Here is a 13,230-nt window from a genome sequence, read left to right on the forward strand (position 1 = left end):
CGCAGGTTTAAAAGTGTCCTCCATGTTATACAAAAATGTAAGTCCAGAATTAAGAGTTCAAATCACTAACTACTGCATACGCTTGAATATTTATATTCAGAACATCAGAACCAGGCTCAGAAATCTCTTTGAATCCTGTTAGTGTTCATTCATTCAGGCTGTGAGCAGCTTTGCCAGTCACTAAAAGTAAATATTTGATGAGACGAGTGTCTACTGAAGGTGTCGGGGTGTCCGTTTGCAATGACGGTTTCTTGTGTTCCAGCTTCTGGAAGTGCTTGTCACCAAATCATTAAGCAAGTCACCAGGGCCGGAGTGGGACTCTTTTTCAGCCCTGGAGTTTCAAGCCTTAGACCGGCCCACCTCAGTTCACCTCTGACTATATTAAAAAAAGGTAATTTCTAATTCAGTTTCTAATTACACTATCACGTCTTTTTTTGTTGTTGTTGAGAAAACAGCGGTTTTAGAACTTCAAATGTTCAACAACCCTTACAGTATTATATGTCTTAACAATAAAAATGAAAAAAAAAATGTTAGTCTGACGAGGACCAAAACCGGGTTGGCAGTGTCATAACGTGCTAACCACTGTACCACAACAGCTGTACATTGAATGCCGACTCATCTAGTTATATCATCATTAACCTGTAGGCTGTATCCTGCTTACGAGGCCACGAGAAAATAGATAAAAAGAGCAGAGCTGTGGTAAAATAATGAATAAGAAGGCTGTGGTCAAGTAAATAAATAAATTATTTTTAAAAAAGTGTGACTTGCTGAGAGCGACAGATTCTGGAGCTAGGGACACCGGCCCTCGCGGCAAAAAACAGACCGGCCCATCCGGGCCTGCAAGTCACATTACATCTGTATAACATCTGACTTCAAATAAACTCAAATCAAGCCTTAATTTGTCTTTTAAAGGGATAGTTCACACAAAACAATGAAAATGAACTCAACATTTTACTCTCCATCAAGTGGTTCCAAACCATTGTGAGTTTCTTATGAACACAGAAGAGGATATTTCAAAGAAAGCTGAAAACCTTTAACATTTGACTTCCATAATAAGAAAAACAATTTGTAAGTCAATGGTTACAGGTTTTCAGCTTTTTCAAAGTATCTTCCTTTGTGTTCAACAGAAAAAAGAAACTCTTAGAGGTTTGGGACAATTAAATGATGAGTAAATGAAGGCCACGTTGTATTTTTTGGGTGAACTGCCCCTTTAAATGAATGCTTCTTTCTACAAGGCTCTGTTTGGTCATGTTAATGCCGTTTGTGCGTCCGCTGACGTGCCGCCATTCAGTCCGAGGTGTAAAGCTAGACAACTTGTTCTAGTTAACTAATATTATGAAGTGATCTGCTTTTAGTTTAATCAGGACCGTTGAATCAGGTCTCTCGCTCAACTGGACGTCTGAATAATTCAGTGGTACACAGGAAAGGGAAGTCGCCTCGTTGCCATTTAAGAATCACGCAGTATCCGGACCTGCTTCGCTGGAAGTGCATTACAGTAATTTGTGATTATATAACTGCATTAAAATCAAGGTTAAGTAATGCGCTTTGTCATGAAACACTCGAAATCTAGAGCCCTGCCATGGTGTGACATTGCTAACTAATGTAATCGTTCTGAGGCCGAGCTGACAGCGCTGCAGTGCCAACCGGGTTTCAGGTTATAAGGGACAGAGGAACCTGCCAAATCTGGCCTAATTTAACCCGACCTCTGTAATGGAGACTGAATTGGAACGGTTTGGATTGCAGAGTCACCTCTTCCCATTGTATTGTGACCTGAAAAAGTGTTAGTAGTAAAGGACAAACAATGAAAAAGTGGCTGGTAATTGTTAGTGCCTTTTATAAAGGGTTAGTTCACACAAAAATAACTTCATCATTTGACCTTCCTCATGTAGTTTAAACCTTTATAAGCTTCTTAATTCATTTGAACACGAATGAAGATATTAACCGATGTGCGCTGATAGGCAGTGGTCCCCAAACTTTACTAAGTTCTAAGTAGTTTGCTAGGCGACCACCTATCGTTTTCTCAGAGGATGACAAGCTGACAAAACATTGCTGAACTCTGATACAGGTTTTATTTATGGATAAAATTAAGAAGCACTGCAGTGTTTGGGTGGTCTGTGTTTGTATGGGATATACACATTTCGGTAGACTACTTCAGACAAAGTATGAAGCTGCTCTGTCAGTTCATGTGACTCGTGGTGCGCTCGTGACATTCTGAAAGATGTTTTCAACTGGGGCACCTGGAAGGTGCGATCGCATCGAGCTAGAGATCTGCGCGGGACTAAATTTTGAATCCCGCTCCCGCCCGCACCCGCCAGGTTTTAGCCCGAGCCCGACCGCTACCGCGTATATTAAGAATTTATTGTCCCGCTGCCCGACCCGCCCCGTTTTCTGCCTGCTGCGCCCGATGCCGCTAAAGAGCGGGGGAGAACAAAACCAAAAATCCCCCAGCTATACAGTCCAGACAGCCAAGCTGTCTGTATAAACACACACACACAGCACCAAGCACACACACACAGACAAATCTCTCTCTCTCTCTCATACGTGCGCGCGCGCGCACTAACACACACACAAGCACCAAGCAGACACACAGGCGTTTGCTGTTATATCAACTCAAAGGGTTGTAATACCATGTATCAATTACCAATGTAATACCAAAAGGTTTTATATAAAGGTATATAAATACTGAGTCGCGCCAGCTCCGGGCCACAGCGCACATTACTCTCGGGCCGATTCCGGCGCGGATGCGGCAGCGTCGGCTCGCTTACGGCCGCCGCATCTGGCCCGACTGATTCGGAGCCGGGCTGAGTGGTAAGTCTCCAGCAGGCGAGAATCTAGCCGGAACTGGCCCGAGTGTATTTTGCTATCTGGGAAAGCGCTCTCTCTCTGTCTCTCATTCGCGCGCGCGCACTAACATACACACACACACACAAGCACCAAACACACACACACAGGCAAAGCTCGCTCACTCTCACTCTCTCTCTCATTCGCATAGCAATATCCGCGATATTGCTAGACAGCCCGCTCCCTTCCCAAATTAAACCCGTTACCGACTGCTCCCGCAATTAATTCTGAGATTTATTCCCGCGCCGCAGAAATCTGGTCGGGTCCTGCGGCGCCCGCGGGACAGCCGCGGGAATGCAGACCTCTACATCGAGCCACTTGTGCGCAAGCCGCACACCTTCATTAGAAATAACAAACTAGTGTGCGCAGGGGTAGTTATATAAATACCTAGACATATAAATGATACTGTCACCGACTCTGTCCCAGTCATTCCCCTCGCTGGTCAGCAGAGGTCGCCATCCCCGGACTTCTAAGCATTACATCATCCACCTAGACTGATTGTGCACACACCTGAACTGAATCCAGTTAACGACCCACGCTCCCTTTATAAGTCACACTCAAACACCAGTTCATTGCGAAGTCTTGTTCAGCCACAGCCAACATTTCTGAGCGTTATTTCCTGCCTGATCTTCTGTGCATTACCCCGGACTGTTTCTGACTCTGTGTTGCCTTCTGCCTGCCCTGGACCCACGCTTGTTATATGGACTCTTAACCACGCTGCCTGCCCACGACCCACGCTTGTTATACGGACTCTGAACCACGCCGCCTGCCCACGACCCACGCTTGTTATTCGGACTCTGAACCACGCCGCCTGCCCACGACCCACGCTTGTTATACGGACTCTGAACCACGCCGCCTGCCACTGATCCATGCCTGGTAAATCACTCTGTGTCTGTCAGCCGCCAGCCCCACAATCTATATTGAATGCTGTTGATGTGAGTTCGCACTTTAGTGCGTGTTGTATGTTTGTGTTAGAACTGTGTCTATTAAATACTGCAAAAGGGATCCCTCCTTGTCAGTCTCCTCGTTACAGATACCTATAAATGATCAGACATAATTACTGTACTTAAGTACTAAAAGGCTGTATCTGTACTCTACTGGAGTATTGTTTTTTCTCCTACTTCCACTTTTACATCAGTACATATTTTCGATGAGTTTAATACTTTTACTCTGATAGATTTTTTATGTGCTGCATCGTTACTCGTTACTAGGGGTGTCCAAATTATTGATATCGGTTCAGTAATAGATTATAACTGGTATTTACGTACTGATGTCATTTGTCTCCTACGCGATACTATGGCGAGGGCGAGTAAATAACGCTCTTACAACAATGAAGGCTGCACAGCACACGAGCCACTATTTCACTACTACGGAGAAATGCTGTAAAACTCTATCTTTACCTCTCTCTCTCTCACTTTGGACATTTGACCGCTGGCGTTCGTGAGGTAACTTTTCCTCTCCTCTTGGCTGATAAAGCGATACTTGTGGATCCAGACATGAGCGTGCCTGAGGTGCAAGTTTTCTCCACTGTGTCTATAACGGATTACCTGTGATAACCGCGTATTATCCGCATATAGACTGTAAACGCGGCTGTTCTTCCCCCGTCACTCATCTGTGAACAGCCCTTTCTGTAGAGCAGGTGAAGAATAACAATCATAGGGGTGTAAGACCTCGCTTGTCAGCGCTCAAAAAGCAGACGAGATAATATTTACATTAGTTTATTTGCTATAAATGCTCATTTTGTCTTCTGTGCTTGTGTTGAAGTTTTGTTTGATACATTCAGAAAGAGTGTTTTCCTTGAGCAGGTCAATTTTAGGGCACAGTTCATATATCTGACTGCTGTATTAAAGGACAAAATTGTATTACAAATATAATTTATAAAGTATAATTAATATTAAATATAATTACAAAATATTTTTAGATTATGATGAAAAAAATTCTTGTGTTGTGAAGAAAAAATCTAATTATGTATGGAAAGCATTGTCAATGCACCGAGAAATTGTATTGAACCAAATTGCTAGCACGATAATCGTAACAGAACCAAACTATGAAACCAGTGTAGATTTACACCTCTACTTGTTAAAATTATAGACCTTTTTCTTCGGTTTACAGAGTTTACAATTTTTGATGTCAGCAGCGTTTTAAATGGATTACGGAGTGTTTTTGTGACACAGAACTTTGAAAGGTGTGTTAAAGCTGTTATAATCCGGCAGATTTGTGGTTCAAGCGCAAGAGAAAAACGTTATCATTAGCCATGGTTCTTTTCGTTCTGCTTAATCACGTAGCCCAAAAAAGATATTTAAAATAAACAAGTCAACATGATGTCTTTTGACTGCTTTCTTTAATAACTACATTACACAATACTTGTACTTTTACTTTCAGTACTTGAGTAGTAAATATTGAAATAAACTACTTGCAATACTTTAGTACAAAAAAATGTTGAATACTTTAGTACTTCCACTTAAGTATAGTGCTTAAAGAGCACCTCAACTTCTACTCAAGTTACTTGTTGATTGAGCACTTGTACTTTTACTTAAGTCTGGGTCTCTAGTACTTTGTACATCTCTGTAAATTATATATAACATTGCTTTCTATCATGTTTTGTAACGTGAGGGTCTAAATTTTTTTAACTTGAACGTAATAATTACATCTGTGCCAATGTGTCCCTCACATTCAATAAAGGACAAGTCCAGCAGTTTTAAAAACGAAACAGTTATTTTTAAGATTATAAAACTGATTTTAAGAAAACAAATAGTTTCAGAAGATTTACACAATGCTTAACATGGTATTATCTTGCATTAAGATAAAATGTAAAAAAGTAGATCGAATGATACTAGAAAAATAAATAAAATTTAAGTACAAAATGTGCATTTTAGAACTTTTGGGGCCTCATGGAGTTGCTTAGGGCCCCAAAAACACTAAATCCACCACTGTGCGTGCGGAAAAGACGCGATATGAAATCGGCCCCTAAAGCCATCGTCATTTGTGATCTCCAGCAGTTGATCTTCTTGCACAGACATGCTGATTCACCTGATTTGTTGACAAATGGGTTGTGGATCTATTCCTTGGCAGTTCGCGGGTCCTTCACTGGGCCTTTTCGCTTTTGCAAAGAAACTTTCCAAAGATGTCTGGTTTTGTTTTATGTTTATGGATCAAATTTTGCCATTCAAATGACCGAGATACAGAGGGACTATGGACATTTAAAAAAAAAAAATTTCAGACTCGGATAATAAATAAAACAAAAAATTATTAATGATTTTTTTGTGCAGCCCGGTTCCAATTGATCCACAGACCAGTACCGTGAGGTTCAGACACACTCTCTCAGTTCAAAACTAGATTAAAGACTAATTTTTTTAGTAGAGCATACACTAGGGCTGTGTGATTAATCGAAATCAAATCACAATCGTGATTTGAAACATTGCAATTAGCTAATCACAAGAGGCTGCGATATGAAATATATATGTATTAGTTAATTTCCTCCGCTCAGAGCAAAGGCGTAAACGCCATCTGTGTGTGACTGTCTTACTAGCCAATTGAGTGAGCACACTTTCATTTGACCTAATCAGAATTGCGCAACATAACAATGCGCAATGCCCACAATAAAAACAAACAGGAAAGTGCAGTTGAGTGGGATGATGGCGTTTGCTGCTTCAGAAGCATTAATAGACAAATTAATATTTAAGAAAAACAGGACATCGGTAACATGGGAATATTTCGGTTTCAAAGTCACAGACACCGAACCAAAACAGGTCATTTTTATTTGTGTTTACTGAGTAGCTTTAGATGAGTGTTTCATTTCTGAATATTTAAAAACAAATTTTAATAAATGTTTAGGTAAGTTAGTATAAGTATCCTTTCAGTTTCTTTTTTTAACTAACACTCACTGCATTTCAGCAGTAAGAAGCTACAGATTACACAGATTATTGAGCTGCCGCTTGACTACAAAATTAAATCGCAAATCAAATCCAAATCGCAATATCTGTCACAAAATAAATAAAGAAATAAATATTGCAATTAGATATTTTCCCCAAATCGCATTTCCCACAGGTGAGTGGGCTTGACAACCACCTGTAGGACACACTCCTCCTGTCTTAATGCACCAGGCATTTTGTTAGAAACACTCATATGCTTTACATGTTTGTTTCTATGTTTGGTTATAAAACTCATCTATAGAACTTCATTTTTGCATTGACATTTAATATCTCTTGTTCAAATACACTATGAACAGCAGCTACGCTAATTATTTTCTTTGTTCTCTATTTCAACCTGGGGATACTTATCTCGAGGCCTCTAGAGATTGTGCAGCGCCACTGATGTGATCCAAGACCTGCGAAGAGATGATGCCAACCATTGAGGACAGCTCATACAAAAAGATGAAGAGAGGATCCCAACCATCAAGGACTTCAGCTCATAGGACAACACATACACTTAATACAGAAATACACTTCATTAAACATGTACAAATAGACATCACCTAGACATCACAAAAATCTTGTCGCTTTTCCAAGTTTTAGAAACTTCTAGTTGATCATTTGGTATCAGAAGTGGCTTATATGAAAGGCAAAGGCCTCTAGATTACACTTGTTTTACCAAAATAAAATATGATCATGCCTTGATTCTTAATTATTTAATTAGGATAGTAAGCTCTGACTTTGCTTAGACAAGTCTTGTCACTTAACAGAAATAATTTCCAGTGTAGAACATAAAGTCATGCTGCAGTGGAAAAGAGTTTTGTGTCTGACTACATCATGAGCTTGGAGGACTGCATCCATACATCTCTGCAATGACTCAAATCACTGATTAATAAAGTCATCTGGAATGCCAAAGAAAGCGTTCCTGCAGGACTCCCAGAGTTCATCAAGGTTCTTTGGATTTATCTTCAATTCCTCCTCCTCCATCTTATACCAGACATGCTTAATAATGTTCATGTCTGGTGACTGGGCTGGCCAATCCTGGAGCACCTTGACCTTCTTTGCTTTGATGTGGAGGCTGAAGTATGAGAAGGAACGCTATCTTGCCTCTCCTGTGGTTTGTAATGTAATGGGCAGCACAAATGTCTCGCATGCCCCAATACTGAATGTAACCGCTAACCATGGTTTTTCCTTCACCAAACTTGACACATTTCTGTGAGAATCTTGGGTCCATGCAGGTTCCAGTAGGTCTTCTGCAGTATTCGTGATGATTGGGATGCAACAGATGATTCATCAGAAAAATCTACCTTCTGCCACTTTTCCAAATGATCAACTAGAAGTCAAGTTATTATTTGCTGCTCTTACAACTGGGATCGACAACAAGACTTTTGTAAGGTAGTGTATGTATATATTAATGTGCACCTTTTGTAAAGCTGCTGTGAAACAATAATTCTTGTAAGCAGCGCTGTACAAATAATCTTGAATTGATTCAAATTATCCTGTAAGAGTGAGTTTCCAGTTAATGATTCAGTGATTCAAACCACCCAGAGCAAGTGTTCAGTTTAACGATCCACCATTTTAGAGTGAGTCTCCAGTTAAAAGTGTGTCAAGAATGCAAGGTCCACATACAGTAGCTTGAAAAGAGAAAATCTCAGATTTACCAACTTTTATCCACCAATTAGACATGTAATGTAGACTTTAAATTTGTTGTTGGCAAGTATTGGATCAGAGATTCAGAAATCAGCAGAGACAAACATGTTGCACACATCATGACTGCATTTATTTATAATCATTCCAGCAGTACAGATGAGCAGTATAAAACTTTCAGGCCTGTTTTAAAGGGCAGAGAGGATTGACCTGCAATACCTCACAATGTACAAAGTCTTGAGCACCTCTATAATGCTTCATGAGCACAGAGCACCGTCAGTCTACAGCACCACAAAGCTCCCGTGAGCCTCTGCAATACACTATTCACTCCGTCTGATCCATATTCTCAAATAACTGTGACTGAAATACACTAACTAGAAAAACCTATGACAAACAGTGCAGATTACCAAAACTCAATCGTACGTCCCATGTAGCGATTCAGAAAACAGTCTATTTATACTTTTGATTTGTTTAGTAGTAAATAAAAAAATCGAATTATATTGATAGTTGAAACTACATTAGACCACATATTCTGTGAATACATTGAAATTTTTATGAAATGTAATGTGCCTTGGATCTCTTTTAAACCTGAAATAATTATATTTATTCCATTTTAAAATTAAAATACCACTATAATAACTAACACAAAAAAGGCTGCTTATTTAAAAAACAACAACAACATGGTCTCATTCTGAAAACGTAGCCCTATATATATTTCTGGAGAATGCGAATTATGTAGCTAGAAGTACCCGTGGCTGCATTTCATTTTTAAAAGAAACGCTACAGGCGGTGTGACGCCGTTCCTTTTCACGCTAACAAGCTGACTACTTACTGTATGGATGGCTTTTCCACTTTTACCAGTTGAAGTATGACTTCACACGCAGAGAGGAGTTGACCACAATGATGGGGTTCGAATCCGGTGAAGAACAGTTGTAGAAAGCAGGTAAAACAAAAGCCAAAATAAAAATAAACTTGTAAATAACGGTGAAAATGTGGTAAAATCTGAAAATGTGGTAAAATCAGATGAAGGTTTTTCATTTTTTGGATTGCTTTTAAAAACACTGACGGTTGGGTTTATGAAAAGTAGATGGGCACTGGTCAATCGGTGCTTTTAAAAAAACTATTGACTGGGTTTAGGGAAGGAGGAGGGTGGGTCAATCAATTAGTCAGTCAGTCAGTGGACTGCGGCATCTGGTGGGTTTACGGGAGAACAACAGGCAGGAATGACACTTGCGAGAGAAATTTGACAAAGTCAGAAAAATCTGAAAAAGTGTACACGGTGACCTCTGGTGGATTCGTGAAAACAAAAATGGCAAAAAAACTAGCTACAGGGATGTATTTGGTGCTCTCCAAAAATGTATATAGGGGTACATTTTCAGAATGAGCCTGGGTTGAAGTTTTGTTTTAAAGTGATAGCTGAAACAAAAATTCAAATTTGCTATTAATTTATGCACTCTCAGGCCATACACTATATTGATTTTTGTTATGTGCTACAATACTGAAAGAATATTAGCTGAAATTGTGATCACACTTTTCAATAAGTTTCCATTAGTTAATGTTATTTAAAGGGGACGTATTATCCCCATTTTTACAAGACGTAAAATAAGTCTCTTATGTCCTGTATGTGAAGTTTCAGCTCAAAATACCACACAAAAATGATTTATAACTCTTTAAAACTGCCCCTGTTAGACTTTTATCCAAATAGTCTGACATACTCGTGTAAAATCTAATGGTAGATGGCTGCTGCTCACCCAGGGCTGTTTATGCTAATGAGGGAGAGGTCGTCACTAATGGGCGGGGCTTTACCCTTCTCTTGACACGTACAAAGGGAGAATGTTAAATAAAGTGTTTCTGCAGACTGTCTTTATCAAGTGTGATTATAAAAACAGAACAAATTCCTTTTTCTAATAGAAGCTGGTTATATTTACACACTATTGCCACACAACTGTTTAAACCCCTTATAAAAGGGATTTTTTCATAATAGGTCCCCTTTAATGTATTTACTAGCATGAACTAAGAAGGAACAATCTCGTACAGCATTTATAAATCTTAGTTCAACATTTACTGTTGCATTATTAAAGTCCAAAAGCTTGTTAACATTAGTTAACATGAACTAACAATAAACAACTGTATTTTCATTAACTAATGTTAACGAAGATGAATAAATGCCATAATAAATGTATTTATCATTGTTTATTCATGTTAGTAAATATATTAACTAAAGTTAAAGTGCTTCAAATATGAATGTCTGTGACTCCTAGGGATACACTGAGGTCTTATAAAGTGAAATAATCAGTCCTGAGAGTGTTTTTGCTATCATTAAAGTGAAACAATGACAAAACAGCAATAAAGGTATTATATGATAACTGTGACTGCTTGGTGAAAAAATGTGGACATGGTTTTCCTTCAGCTTAGTCTCTGATTTATCAGAGGTCGCCACAATGGAATGAATAAAAACAAAGTCTTAAATTCTCAAGTTATATTCAGATGTTAGTGATGTTACTTGTTTTCCCCATGCAAACTTTCAAAGCACCTTCTATCACAAATAAAATAAGGTAAAAAATAAAACTACCTGAGACCGTAATGTTTGAAATCAGTCCTTAAATGTTCATGCTTTTAATATTGCATCCATATTTTCTGATTAATGTGTTAGTAATTCTACACTGTAAAAAATCCTGTTTGCCTTAAACTTTTAAGCTGGATCAAATTAAGTCCATTGAACTTATAGTATGTTAAACTGACTTAACAGCTTAGGTAACTTATAAAATCAAGTTAGAACATTATTAGCTTAGTTTAATAAGTTCTAATGAACTAAAAACATACGCTGCCAGGACTAATTGATCATATCATTTTTTACAGTATAAACAATTGGATTCACATAGTATTGCGTTAACTTTATCTGTGCAAAATAACTTTAATAACTCTTTTAAAAACGGCACATTTTGACTTTAAAGGTGTTCCTTAAATGTTGATCAGACGGGGGTTGCATGACATTTCAAATAATAAGAAACTACAATTATTAAGAAATAACCTGAATATCAGCTTGTATGTGCTTAATCTTTTCAGCCTTGAGAAAAGAAATGCTGTGTTCGACCGGTTCTTTACTGGTAAACCTGTGAAAAACATCTATTTGGGTTCTAGAGCACAAAGAAGTCCTAAATGAGTGCATAACAATGTTATATACTGTTATACAGGGTTGTCCAAACTTGGTCCAGGAGGGCCGGTGTCCTGGAGAGTTTAGTTCCAACTCTAATCAAACACACCTGAACCAGCTTATCAAGCTCCTAGTAGGTAAACTAGAAACTTCCTGGCTGGTGTGTTGAGGCAAGTTGGAGCTAAAGTCAGCAGGACACTGGCCCTCCAGAACTGAGTTTGGACATGCCTGATATAGGTTAACTGTATATAGGTTAACTGTAAGATTCAGCTAAAAATCTTCAGTAACGTTGTAGAAGAAAAAACATCACCTTAATGTCATGAGGGAAAGCAATTTAACATTATTTTTTCATTTTTGAGTGAACTATCACTTTAAGAAATATGGAGACATTTTTAGGATTGTTGTTTCAAGTAAAACACGCATTTGTATGATATACAGTTGAAGCCAAAATTATTCGCGCTCCTGTGAATTTTTTTCCTTTTTCAAATATTTCCCTAATGATGTTTAACAGAGCAAGGAATTTTTCACAGTATTTCCTACAATATATTTTCTTCTGGAGAAAGCCTTATTTGTTTTATTTCGGCTAGAATAAAAGCAGTTTTATTTTTTTTACCATTTTAAGGTCAAAATTATTAGCCCCCTTAAACAATATTTGTTTTCGATTATATACAGTACAAACAACTGTTATGCAAGGATTTACCTTTATTACTTGCCTAATTACCCTAATTAAGCCTTTAAATGTCACTTTAAGCTGAATACTAGGATCCTAAAATATCTAGCCAAATATTATTTACTGTCATCATGGCAAAGATAAAATAAATCAGTCATTAGAAATGAGTTATTAAAACTATTATGTTTAAAATGTGTTGAATAAATCTTTCCATTAAAGAGAAATTGGGGAAAAATATAAAGGAAGGCTAATAATTCTGACTTCAACTGGATGTGTGAGGGACATCTCTGTTTTGAGGGCCTCATCAACCTTGTCTGCAGTTTGTCCAGTAGTTTGTGCTTTTGCTCGATGACCCAAACCTGACCTCTGCAGGAGTTACACCATACACGTCACACAACACTGCTTGCGGATGGACCGAAGAGAGCAACGGCCCAGCAGCTTGAGTTTCTCACAAAACAGTGACGACATGCTGTTTTTCTTACAAAGCAGACCTGCAAAGAAGAACAGCAAAACAGCCAATCTTAGTTAAAGGAGTCTTGAACACAAGATATTTATTCTAACATGGATCCAGATCTGATATTATTTCCACAAAGCTCTGTCACAGATTGAAATGTTAGCATAATTCTGTCCAGAGAAATACGCAAAGAATGAAGACTTCAGTTCTGTGAATTATAGACTTGTCATCATGCCATGGAGAAGCATGAATAATGTTTTGCTCAAATGTGATCCATCTGCCTGATTATCTGTATAAATGTTCTCAAACTCAATTCCTGGAGGGCCGCAGCTCTGCACAGTTTAGCTCCAGCCACCTCCACCTCACACCTGCATTACAGTTTCTTGTAGTCTTGAACCCCTTGATTAGCTGGATCAGCTGTGTTTAATTAGGGCTGAAGAAAAACTGCGCAGAGTTGCAGCATTTCAGGAATCCAGTTTGAGACCTGTGCTCTGTATTGTCAGAATCGCTGACTCAAACTCATTTATTCCTTAATTTTCCTTTGGCTTAGTCT

General features: G+C 38.5%; 1 protein-coding gene across 1 annotated transcript in view; it reads right to left on the reverse strand.

Moving 5' to 3' along the window:
* Positions 1-8,508: 8,508 nt before the first annotated feature.
* adamts12 (ADAM metallopeptidase with thrombospondin type 1 motif, 12) overlaps positions 8,509-13,230 on the reverse strand; it is a 55,812-nt gene continuing 51,090 nt past the window's right edge. The window contains exon 20 of the mRNA XM_068221333.2: positions 8,509-12,714. Within this exon, the coding sequence (XP_068077434.2) occupies positions 12,599-12,714 (116 nt within the window). The 3' untranslated portion in view covers positions 8,509-12,598. The remainder of the gene's footprint in view (positions 12,715-13,230) is intronic.

This window comes from Danio rerio, chromosome 5 (assembly GCF_049306965.1).
Source record: "Danio rerio strain Tuebingen ecotype United States chromosome 5, GRCz12tu, whole genome shotgun sequence".
Taxonomy (NCBI): Eukaryota; Metazoa; Chordata; class Actinopteri; order Cypriniformes; family Danionidae; genus Danio; species Danio rerio.